Source organism: Barbatula barbatula, assembly GCF_947034865.1.
Source record: "Barbatula barbatula genome assembly, chromosome: 24".
Taxonomy (NCBI): domain Eukaryota; kingdom Metazoa; phylum Chordata; class Actinopteri; order Cypriniformes; family Nemacheilidae; genus Barbatula; species Barbatula barbatula.
This window is the reverse complement of record NC_136787.1, coordinates 16,571,351-16,583,571: the sequence shown is the minus strand read 5'-3', so window position 1 is coordinate 16,583,571 and position 12,221 is coordinate 16,571,351. Positions and strand designations below refer to the sequence as shown.

The 12,221-nt window shown below is 39.5% G+C and overlaps 1 protein-coding gene across 7 annotated transcripts in view; it reads right to left on the bottom strand.

Annotated features, from left to right (window-relative positions):
- gramd1ba (GRAM domain containing 1Ba) overlaps positions 1-12,221 on the bottom strand; it is a gene marked incomplete at its 5' end in the record, with an annotated part of 34,798 nt that overhangs the window by 19,375 nt on the left and 3,202 nt on the right. Inside the window, one exon of one of the 7 annotated variants that reach the window (XM_079448646.1) lies at positions 4,169-4,313. The exons of the other annotated variants lie outside the window; for them this stretch is intronic. Within the exon in view, the coding sequence (XP_079304772.1) occupies positions 4,169-4,191 (23 nt within the window). Of the gene's footprint in view, positions 1-4,168; positions 4,314-12,221 lie in introns of those variants that run through there. 7 annotated transcript variants of the gene reach the window in all.

The window sequence follows — 12,221 nt, the reverse complement described above, 5'->3', positions numbered from 1 at the left end:
CTAAATTGACATTTACATTTAGAAGACGCTTTTTTCCAAAGCGACTAACAAATGAGGTAAACAATGGAAGCAATTGGAACAACATAAGGACAACAAAAAGCATAAGTGCAAGAAAACTGGTGTACCACAGTGTACAGAGCTGTTTTTTTATTGCATGCAAAAATCACACATGGACAAACCTGGAGGCCATGAGGGGCTACGCGACAGCTCGGCTTCATTCATTCATCCGCGGCTGCAGTGTGAGTATGGGGTGATGTGAGCGGAGCATTAGAGAAGGTGGAGCTATCATCTCTCCATCTAGCATCACATACTCAGCGCTCTCACACAAGCATGCTCCTTTCCGTTCTGCCTGATCTGTTTTGTTTGTTTCTCTATCTGTCTCTGCTTCTCAGGGTCGGTGGTCCGGCCGCTGGCGTGACTAACAGAGGCTGTGTGCTGCAGGGTAGCCAGTCGGCTGATTTAATATTTATGGATTTTTTGAATGAAGCTGCTCACGTCAGCAGATGAAACATCAACAAGCCAGTCTCTGCCTCGCTACCCCTCCCCCTGTTCAACCATACCACACCTCTCTCTCTCTCTTTCACTCACATGCATCTTCTGTCATGTATGCAGCATTACATACTACACACAGATTTTACATATATACATGCAGAGATATCTTTTTAAATATATATGATCCAGACTTTTTATTTAAATATTACGTTTTTCAAAAGACGAAATTAATAAATGTCGTTAGCTATTGTTCCATTCACAGTGACAGTGGTTTTAATTATTGGAGGTCACACTGTCATTGCATCGCTGCTGTTGTAGACGTTCCTGCAAAACAGGTCATTGGTTTAAATATAATTTTCTACTTTTGGTAAAGTATGTTTAACAACAAAATGCATTAAAAATGCATTGTAGCAAAGCATTATACAGTCTATTTTGACATTAGCTATAAAGTTAATAACACTTGATGTATTTAAAGGAGCAATGTGGAGGTTTTACCGTCATGTAGCGGTGTGGTTGCGATTGCAAACGACGGCTCACTCCACTCCTCCCTTTCGGAGCACTACGGTGGCTGACACAGGACAAAGATGTTGTCACGTTTTTATATCTTAGCCGTAGGAGTTAACATATTTACGAAATGCCGTTTGTCCGGCTAGGGCTACTGTAGAAACAACATGGAGAATTACATGTAAGAGGACCCATGGTGTATGTAGAAAGAAATAGCTCATTATGCAAGGTCTTTATAAACCTCTGAAGACATATACAGTATGTATATTAAATTGCATTTCTGTCAATAGAAGCTCCTAAATATTAAAAACTGGACCTTTATGTTTTTACATATAAGAGGATCTTTTGTGACCCTTTATGCTCTGAAAGAGCAAAACTTACTTAAGGGAAGAAAAACACTTCCCTTATTCTAAAAAAAAGCATCACGCTCATGTAAGTGTACTAGTGTGTTTGAGAGCACTTTGCAATATTTTTGCAGGAAAAATAAAGTTACAAAATTGCTTTGCCAAAAACAATGTAAATGCACAACATAGAAGAATAAGGTATTTCTGCAGAGCTACATTTAGTTTGACGAGAGTCTGATAACAGAAATATCAGATAAAAACAATAAGATCAAAGGTTACGAGTGAATTCAGATAATAGTCATATTATTAGATTAGAGTTCGATCCAGTCATTATAAAAACAGATCAGAAACATACAAACAGAATAATCAGAAGATTTACAGAAGAACAGACATGACCAAAGTACTCCACTTAAAGCTCTCCTTTACATTTGACTGTACAATTTACCAGACAAAACATGTGTTGTAACTAATACATATGTCAATGCGACTCAATGTGAAAGAGAGAGAGAGAGAGAGAGAGAGAGAGAGAGAGAGAGAGATTAAAATAGGCCTGTAATCTGTTTGTCTCACATGGAACTGAGCCTCGACAGCACCTCTGAGTTTTTGCTACTGCAACAATTATTGTCATATGTCAACAAATGTAAACATTCTTAATACTATAGTATGCGCTTAAGTAAACAGTACATCAGTACTCCATATAAATCAATATAAACAGCCTTCGTCTGTGACACATTGGTGCAGAAAAGACCAAGTAGACAACCTCTGTATAGGGTACTGTTACATGCTAAGAGCTAAAGTAGGATGTACACAACACACTGAACGGACGTAAACCTAGATTACTCAACCAGAGAAAGACAGCAGAGACAAAAATCTCATCCGAAAGTAACTAAAAAAGCACATTCTTCTAAAAGAGTTTGCTCTATCAAACCAATAGAAAAACGCCTCTTGGTTTAAAAAACAACCCTTCCCCTCATCGGCCATTTTCGTAACATCCCCATGAAGTGATTTTTTTAGTCCTGCAAGTACACTGCAGAGATAAGGGTGTTTTTATCAAAGCATTTATCATGTATGATTTAAATGGCTATATTTACGAAAAACAGCTGTTCGTGTCCCTACATAACTCGTACTACAAAGGATCTTTCCTTCTAAGTGTGCGGAGCATATGAATGCGTTTGGAATTCACCTGAAGATGCGATATTAGCGTTCGGTTTCTTGCACAGACCAATTGATTTGCTTTATTAGAAGCCAGTTTACAATCACAAGGGGCAGGGATTACTTTTGAGCTGAATGTATTGGCGTCTTTTGACTTTTGTTGATTCAACCAAATATGCCACCCACACCTTGGATGTACTGGGTAAGTAAATGAACAGCTATTTCATTTTGGGTTAGCTAATACATTAATTATTATAAAATACAACTAAAAAAAACGATATCCTTTTGAATAAAATATCATGACAAGGCACAAATACTGTATGCAATATTTGTGTGCATGTTTCAATATTTGACTTATACGTAACAGCAACAAAAGAACAGTATAAAGGGAACAAAATAAAATATATAACACAAAATAAAAGAAGAAATGAGGATATGGAATAAAAACGTCCCGCATCCTATTTATTCTTTTGGAATTTGGCCCTCAAAGAAAAGTAGTTAAAGATCCCTGGTTTATGATGTGACCCCAGAGCAACCAATCACCAGATCTCCATACAATTACCAGAAATGAAACAAACCAGTACTGTGCTAACATCATATATACTTATCGTTGACCCACTGTTTTGTTTAAAGTGTAATTTCCACTGAAACAGGAAGACGCGCGGGACAATGCAAATTGTGAAAAGCGCTATATAAATAATATTGAATTGAAAAAATTGAATTGAATGTTGAGTGGTCCGCCGACTTTAAAAAGCGATAGTTTACCAAAAAATAAAAAAGTTTCCCCTCGTGTCATTTCAAACCTTTTTGACTTTCTTTCTTCCGCATAACACAAAATATGTTTGAAGAAAGTTGGTATGGACTTTGTATGGACACAAAACCAATGCAAGTGAATGGGGGCCAGTTAACAACATTCTTCAAAATATCTTCCGTGGAAGAAAGAAAGTCAAACAGGTTTGAAATGACAAGAGGGTGAGCAAATGATGGCAAACTTTTTTAAATCATATTTTCAAACAGATCAGAGACCACGACATTAGTGATGCCAGACAGACGTGTCTCATAATGACAAACATGCAAAGTTTGTATTCGAGGACCCCGTTCCACATTCTTTTACAAAAGAGCCGCATAGACGTTCAGCATGACATCCCGTTTTACATCCCAGAGGACAGCAAGTCACACGGGCACAACATATGGGTGAGTAAATTATGACAGACTTCATTTTTGGGTAACCTATTCCTTTAAAACATTAAAACTGCAGAGTCACTCTCCACGTCTAATCTGCATAATTCCCCTGGCTCAAACTCAGGGCCCCAAAGATAAGCTTCCATTAGCCAACAAGGAGAAGTGATTCTGCCATCTACGAGGTCACTGTTACATAAGCATTTATGCCATCTTTGCCTCACCTGTGTGCCCACCGCTCACCTACATAAAGGCCATTTAACGGTCTTCCTTCGCATTTAAATGAATTAAAAACATCAGAATAAGACGATGTCATACTTGGTTACGGTAAACACTAATACACTACTTTAGTATTCCGAAAGAGTATTTCAACCATAGAAGCAGAAAAAAAGGAAGGCACAACAAAACATCGCCATGAAGTGGGTTTCAGATAGTCATCAGATCCACACTCGACAGGAAGAGTCTGTGTGTGTTCATATCTGTCAGAAAGATCTTACCAGGCGAGCCTGAAGCCTTTCATTAGTGCAGTACGGGCTGTCCTGGTTCCATAGTGTCATCTTCCCATTTCACGGGCCGCCCTCCCCGTAGCATCCCGAGCGGGCGGCTGTTAATCCGGCTGGGTTCCGATGATCCCATGCACTGCAGATTAACCCGAATCTGAACGATTCATTCAGCTGTCCTCGAAAGTGCTGGGCGAGCCACACTTCCACATTCTGAATGTGTGTGTGTGGGAGAACACAGCAGTGGCTCATGTGCTACACTGTGAAATGCAGCAGCCCCTCTCTCTCTTCCTGCAGATGAGAGCGTGAGCTGTCACAATCCGGTACTGAGCATGCTCAGTTCCCTTAAGCCCCTCCCCCTGGCTCGCTACAGCCTGCTGCCTTCCTGACTCAAAGATAATTCTGTCCTGTGTCACTGCTGCAGTCCATGGAGGACTGAGTGTGTGTGTGTGAGAGAGACCCTGGGTCTGTCGACAGCTGGTCCTCTAAACCGTTAATACAGGACGGACACAGAAAGTGTGTGAGTGTGTGTGTGTGTTGGGGGGATATGCTGTTTCGGGTGTTTAACCAGCTAAAGGCCCCATATACACATTTAAAGCTTCAACATATCTATAGTCTGTGCTTAAAACACTATGCATAATAAATCGTGTCACATGTAGAGGCTGTCAGCTCTTTTCATACCCCGAAGACACACAGGTAAAAAAAAACATCCGCAAGCTGTGTCTGACCATATTGATGTCTGAGCGTTAAAGGGGCAGTTCACCAAAAATGAAGAAAAGAGAAATTCTGTAAACTGTGCTGGTTGGTGTTTCACATGCAGTTGCCAGTACTGTAGTTACTAAGTAGAGTAGCTTTAAAAGCGTCATTAAGTTTGTAAAAGAGCCACAAAAGTATTCAAACGCACACCTATAATTCTATAGAATAAGGACAAGGGGTCTGCGAGAACAGAGAGAGATACAAAATTAGTTGTAAGGACACAGTTTTGTCCCACCGACACAAAATCCCACAATCACGAACCATTTACATAAAACCACATATTTCACTTTTTTATTGCAAAAACAGCCAATGAAAATTGAGATTACAGATGATTGGCCGATCAGAATGGGGCTGTGTTAAAGGGATCCTTCACCCAAAAATGAAAATTCTGTCATCATTTACTCATCTTCCAGTTGTCCTAAATCTGTATACATTGATTTCTTCTGATGAACACAGAGAAAGATATTTGGAAGAATGCTTATAACCAAACAGATCTTGCCCCCCATTGACCACCGTAGTAGATAAAATGACTTTTCAATTATTTTGTTCGGCTGAACACAAAAGAAGACATTTTGAAGGATGTAGGACAGCAACAGTTCTGGGGCACTTTTTGCTATCATTGTTTTTTCTCTACCATGGGAGTCAATGGGGGGCAAAATCTGTATAATTCTTCCAAATATCTTTCTCCGTGATTATCATATCAAAGAAATGAATACAGATTTGGAACAACTCAAAGGTGAGTAAATCATGACTTTTTTTTGGGTGAAGTATCCCTTTAAATGTTTTGCCCAATCAGAGCGAGAGACTGTCACAGTGGTGCTGAATGGACAGCTCTATCACAGAACGTTTTTGGTCCAAACTTTTCCGGCAGACCTTCCCTAAGAATCAGTAAATGTTGAGTAATTTTAATGCAATTAATAGCCAATAAAATATTAATATAAATTAATTCTAAACTTAATTTTACAAAATGTAGTTAAACACAGACCGGAAGTTAAGTCAGGTCTGTATAAAACCGTTCATATAACAAGGCCAAAAACAGAAACAATATTTCATGACTCATATCTAACGGTCTGAAAGGCTCAAGAGGCATTCTGTCTGTTTTTGATGTACAAATACCGCAAATATTACAGAAACTCTGTTTTTCCAAGTATCAACCGGAGGTCAGCGCTAAAATATCAGCGCTGCACATGTAATCGGTTGTGTCAACATGTCTCTCTGCCCTTGCTGGATCTCTTGGGGTCTGAGTTGGGAAGAGCATACGAGAAACTCTGGCTCCAGCGGGCCTGGAGAACTGAGCCAATGTCTGTAGGTCTAGCTTTGCCTTGCGGCCCAACTGCCTTTGAGAGATGCCACATGGTGCCGCCCCCACAGCATCGCTGAGTCCGCTGCCACATGGAGGCTGATGGGAAACAGCCAATGAGAGAAGAGTGTGTCGAGTCAGGTGATGAGGAGACTGTCAGGCCAAGTTAGTGAGTGCGCCCGGAGAAGTCAAATGAGGCAGCTAATCTCAGCTCAAACACACACACAAACTCATACAACTCTGATCGGATAAAACAACACAGATTATGTGGGACATGAGTACCCAGCTATCTAAGGTTGGTTTTTAAGTAAGTTCGATTGCTCCCCGCTGGACTGAATTCAATTATTTTTGGGGGGTCCGATTTGCGAGTAGTTTACGTCATTAATCATGTTACCTGTCGCTTGTAACGGCAACACAGGAGAAGGCGCCAAAAAGCATTTCATTGCGCACTTCACTTTTGAAACATTTATGTTTTTCATCCCAAGTTTTATTTCCAAAGCTTCAGTAAATAACGGCACTTTCGTCTATGCATGTACTGTAAATGCTCTTAAGAACGCTGAAGGCGAACAGAAATGAGATATACAGCTCTCTCTGGAGTGTGCCAGTCAAGCTTGTCAGAAAATAGCGGGTTCACTTCAGCGATTTGGTAAGATTGCGTTCATATCAACAGCGAGGCATAATGGAGTTCACATGAACACACACCCAGACCTCTCTTTTTAATCGGATTTGGGTGCAGTTCGCTGGTGAGCACCCGGGTTCGGAAGACAGCGTCCATATGACCTGATGTTAATCGAACCCGGCTGCGCACCAAAAGTACTAATATGAAAACGCCAAGTTGCCGTCAAGTGTGCTGTTGCCGTTTTAGTTTCCTTTTTAGGTTGTAAGGTCAGGTCTGAATAAAGCCAATAAGAACCTAAAGAGAAATGTAATGCGAGTTGTTTATAATTATTGAAAGAATGAAGTATCGATCTTTATTCTGATGTGTTTTGTTCCAACGATTCCCACATACAGCAAATCGTTCATATTAGTCTATACGATTTGTTTACATGTGTCGTCGAGTTGTAAATGACAGTTGTTTCATCTCATTAAATGTATGTTGTAATGCATTTCTATTAAATTCATGCAGCTGTTTATACATAATTTGTTGTTTGGCAATCTAGATTAAATTTTTATATATTTAAGTACGCATGTACATTTAGTTAAATCAGGGTTGGGGTGCCGAGAGGAAAAACCTAAAAAGGTGTGCTTTGGTTTCAAAAAGTTTGGGAACCACTGATCAAGACAGACAGACATACAGACAGACAGACAGGTGTCTAGAGAGGATTCAGTCTATGTAAAAGTCTGTTTAACTGGAAGTTAGTAGTGCGCATCAGCTCACTATAAGAGAGTCTGGCAACTGTTCAGTGGAAGAAAGAGTGCGAGAGCGACAGAATTATTAAACGACTGAGACAGCGAGAGAGCAAGAGAGATCTAAAGAGTGAGCGAACAAGAAATAGTGAGAGAGTGAGCATGCAAGAGAGAAGGTGCTTCATGAAAGACAGAGTAAGAAAGAGAGATATAGAATGATCAAGCAAGAGAAAGTGTATGTGCAGGAGAATGAGGAAGCGAGAGAGGAAGATCGAGTGAAAAATAATTAGTGAGTATGCAAGAAAGAAGGTGTTCAGAGTTAGGGAGGGTAAGAAAGAGAGCCGTAGAGTGATCTATAGCACAGGAGCGAGCAAGCGAGAGAGTGAGAAAGCGAGCAAGTGGGAGAGCAAAAGAGATTGAAAGAATGAGCATGCAAGAGAGAAGGTGTTCAGTGGAAGTGAGAGTAAGAGGAAGAGACACAAAGTGATCAAGCAAGAGAGTGAGCAAGAAAGAAAGTGAGCGAGCAAGAGATTTAGAACGCAAGAGAAAAGGAGAGAAAGAGAAATCAAAAGAGTGAGCAAACAAGAAAGAATGAAAGCGTGAGCACGCAAGAGAGAAGGTGAGGGAGCCAGCAAGCAAGAGCATCTGATTGGGGTGTTAGATAACATGGGTCTGCAATTCTCTGATGAATCATCAGTTCTGGTAACAGGACACGGCGGCAGGTTTCTCATCTGAGCTGAAGGAGTCTGCGCATCTTTTACAGACAGCACATTACAGGAACAACAGCACATGCAGCACATTACAGGAACAACATCAAACAACAGTGTGCTCGCACATGTCATTTTTTTTCTAGATTTTGTCTTCAAACGTTGAATTTATTTTTGTTCCGAGCGGTTCTTTAGTATAAAAGACAGGCCGAGCTTAAACTAAACCAAAAGCTCAGGATTTACAGTTTAAATACTGAACTGTCTCCAAGTTAAGCACATTATGTACGTAGTTAAAAATACGTTTTCCTTCTATTTGGAGAGAAAGCAGAGAATTGTGTGAATAATGTACGTGTGCTAGGAGAGCATTTTCTTTTGCTGGGTAAGCATTCCCTAACAAACTATAACAAAAGGGCAACTCTGAATGTTGCTGAGTGTGTTAAAACAACCGTCTGATTTCACCATAAGAACACACAGGGAGAGAGAGAGAGAGAGATGGTAGAGAGACACTTTCCTCATTTATAACGCTTTGAATGACTGATAATTAGACAACAGGCACACATACGGACACATGTACACAGCATCAAAGCTTTCTGCCTGAAGAAAAACAGATGCGGTTACTGTGACCGGAACACAATGACCCTGAACTCGTGTTAACCAAAGAACATGAGATGAAGTTACTCTCTCATCATCTCACTCAAGTGTGTGTATGTTCATCCGTCTACTAGCTGATCACACGGTTGATTTCTCTTTCTCGTCTTGTTGTTTCTAACTGGACAACAAAACCAAACCACACACAATGACAGGCTGCAAAAACATTTCGTCAACATGCTAAACAGTACAATAATAATAATACAATGCACCATGAAACACAATGTAATTCATTCTATCTTCTGATAAATAACTAAGCGCAATAATAATATTTACTTATTCAACTTGAAAGGATGTAATGCATTTTATCATTAACAAATGACATTGGCTATCGGTGTAAAAGGATTAAGTGTTCAGTCTCTGATTTTAATCTTAGTTTCATTGAAAAACAAAATTCAGTTTAATTCAATCTAGGGCTGCTCAATTATGACACACTATGGCAAGCCGATTTAGCTTTTAATCATTCTCACGATATGAATTTTTTATATCAAGAATACACATTACTGCGAGTGATGACGTCACTGTTGATATCAAGAATGATAGTTTTCACTAGTAAAATGTAATTGTTGAAATAAAAAATTCATATCCTGAGAATGTTTAAAAGCTAATTCGGCTTGCCATAGACACACATCATAACTGCGATTATTTTGGCCAATATTGAGATCCCAAATATTTAACACGATTACTCATTAACCTTTAAAACAACATAGAAAATAATCAAAACTTGGCTTTTAAACTCAGAATTTAACTGAAAAATAAATGTAAAGAAATAGCACTGCTAAAAAAAACACTGTTAAGGAAAGGTGTGCGCCGTGGATTTATACAACAAGAAAAGAGAGGATCCTTGCAAAATGGAGTGCGGCACAATAATCGTTTACCTCGATTATTTTGTTTCTGTAATTGATGAAGGCCAAAACTGACGATTGCGATTCATTTTCAATTAACTGCACAGCCCTAATTCAATCGATGCCAATGTCATTTCAATTGCAATTTTCAGTTTTTAATTTTTACGCCATAAAACATATACACAAACTTAACAAATGTCCGGGCCCGGTCCTCTCTCGTCAACAGTCCTGCCGCTCGTCCTTTTAAGCTCCCGATCTCCTCCGTGTGATGCGGGACCGGTGCGCGCACAGCTGATTGCACTTATCACTCACGCCACCGGCCCCGCGTCACGGCTCTCGTCCCGCCTTCCTCACCACAGGGTGCATTTACTGAAAGTTAATATAGAACGTAGGACTGTGCAATTAATCGGCAATCGGCAGTTTTGGCCTTCATCAATTACAAAAACAAAATAATCGAGGCATCCGATTATTGTGCCACACTCCATTTTGCAAGGATCCTCTAATTTCTAGTAGTATAAATCCACATCGCACACCTTTCCTTAACAGTGGTTCAGCAGTGCTATTTCTTTTTCAGTTAAATTCAACGTTTAAAAGCCAAGTTTTTTATTTTCTACGTTGTTTTAAGGGTTAATGAGTAATCGTGTAAAATAATCGGCATCTCAATATTGTCCAAAATAATCGCGATTATGTTTTTTGTCATAATCGCGCAACCAATCAGACTGAAACATTCAAAAGCCCCATGGTATAAGTGCAGTGTTCAAAAAACACTTACAACTAATATAACTATAATCTCTTTAAATAACATGACAATATTATACATTACAATATAATTAAATATAATATAATAAAACAAGATAAAATATCTATAGTTTTATTATAATATAATTAAAACCCGTCAAAATGCTAGGCTATACATGCATATATACTTTAAGTAAAAGGATAACGAAAATATTTGCAGAAAAATTTTGCCATACAGTAAACCCTCTTCATAACGTCTTTTCTTAATAACTGTAAAAGATCCAGCTGCTTTAAGTCCAAACCAAATGATTGCAATAAACATGGTGAGTATGTATCAATAAAGTCAATAATCTGCATTTTTACTCCGCTTCCGGTCCTTTCAGTGTCTCTGAGGATAAAGTGTGCATGTAATTCAATAGATAACCTGAAATTCGATCTACTACAGTAAATAACTGACCATTAATTTCCGTTCACCAATTACAGACAGCACAAAATACCCTTCTTAAAGTCTTCAAAGTAAGCAAAAGCGACAAAAAGGTTTGTGTGAAATGACTCACTGATCCCAGCGGAAGAGGAAGCGTTTCCTGAGCGTGGACACTCGCGGGTGACAGCCCAGTTTGACGGGTGAGGTGCACGACAACGTCCTGCTCTGAACCATGATGTACCAAACCTCAGCGCCCCTACACACCATACAAAGACTCCACCTAAACTCACCGCTCCCACATCTCATCTCCTCTCTCTCTCTTCCTCTCTCTCGCTTTACATGGCTTGTGTCCTGCGCTGACCTAGATCTTACGTTTTTCTCTGTGTGTGTGCTGCACAACAGCACAGTTTGTTTCCTGAGGTGTGGAAGCAGTCAGACCATCACCGGAAACACTTATATTAACCATGTGGTTCATCTTTAAAAATCCAAGTTGCTGATAAAGATTTTTTTGTTTTGCACATTAGAAATGCATATTGGATTTGGAATTGCACAAATAATGATGAATTTTGGGTTACATGGTCCTTTAAATCCAAAGACGTAAAGCAATGTGATTGTGTGCTGATAGTCAATCTTGTCTCACGAGTGAATCATATAAGCCAGGGGTCTTCAACTGGGGTCCACGGCCCCTAGGGGGTCCTCGGTGGAACTGCAAGGGGTCTGCTAAATACGGTTTACTCACAGGCAACTTTTTGTTAAAAAATGTTAATATTACCACCAAAGTTCTTTTTAAGCTACGCACGTGTGTGCCGTGTTTCTATACTGTGATTCAGTCTGAACATTCATCACCTGTAACAAGCATTAGCTGCTCTTACGTCACACTGTGAAACCGATTTAAAAATAAGTTCAGGAACCAGCTGAAATCAGGCTGCTGAGCACGCAAAGATGATGTGCTACTGTGCACATATAGACTTCAACAAAACCGACCTTGGCAGGTGAAAAGATGCATTAGCAAGCTCGGGAGTCTGTCAAAATCGTATAAGATTATTAGTGATGAAAGAAAATTCATATGCATGGTATTTTGTTGTTGAAATTACTGTACTGACTCCCACATCAGTCCAAACCGGCATGACTTTCTTTCTTTAGAGGAACACAAAATAAGGTATTTATAGGAAAATGTTTTTCAAACAGAGCTGAGATAAGCTCTTAAAAAATATAAAAGTGCCATTAAACTTGTCAATTTAGCGCAATCACTGAAGCCAAGAATATAGGAACAGAACACTTATAC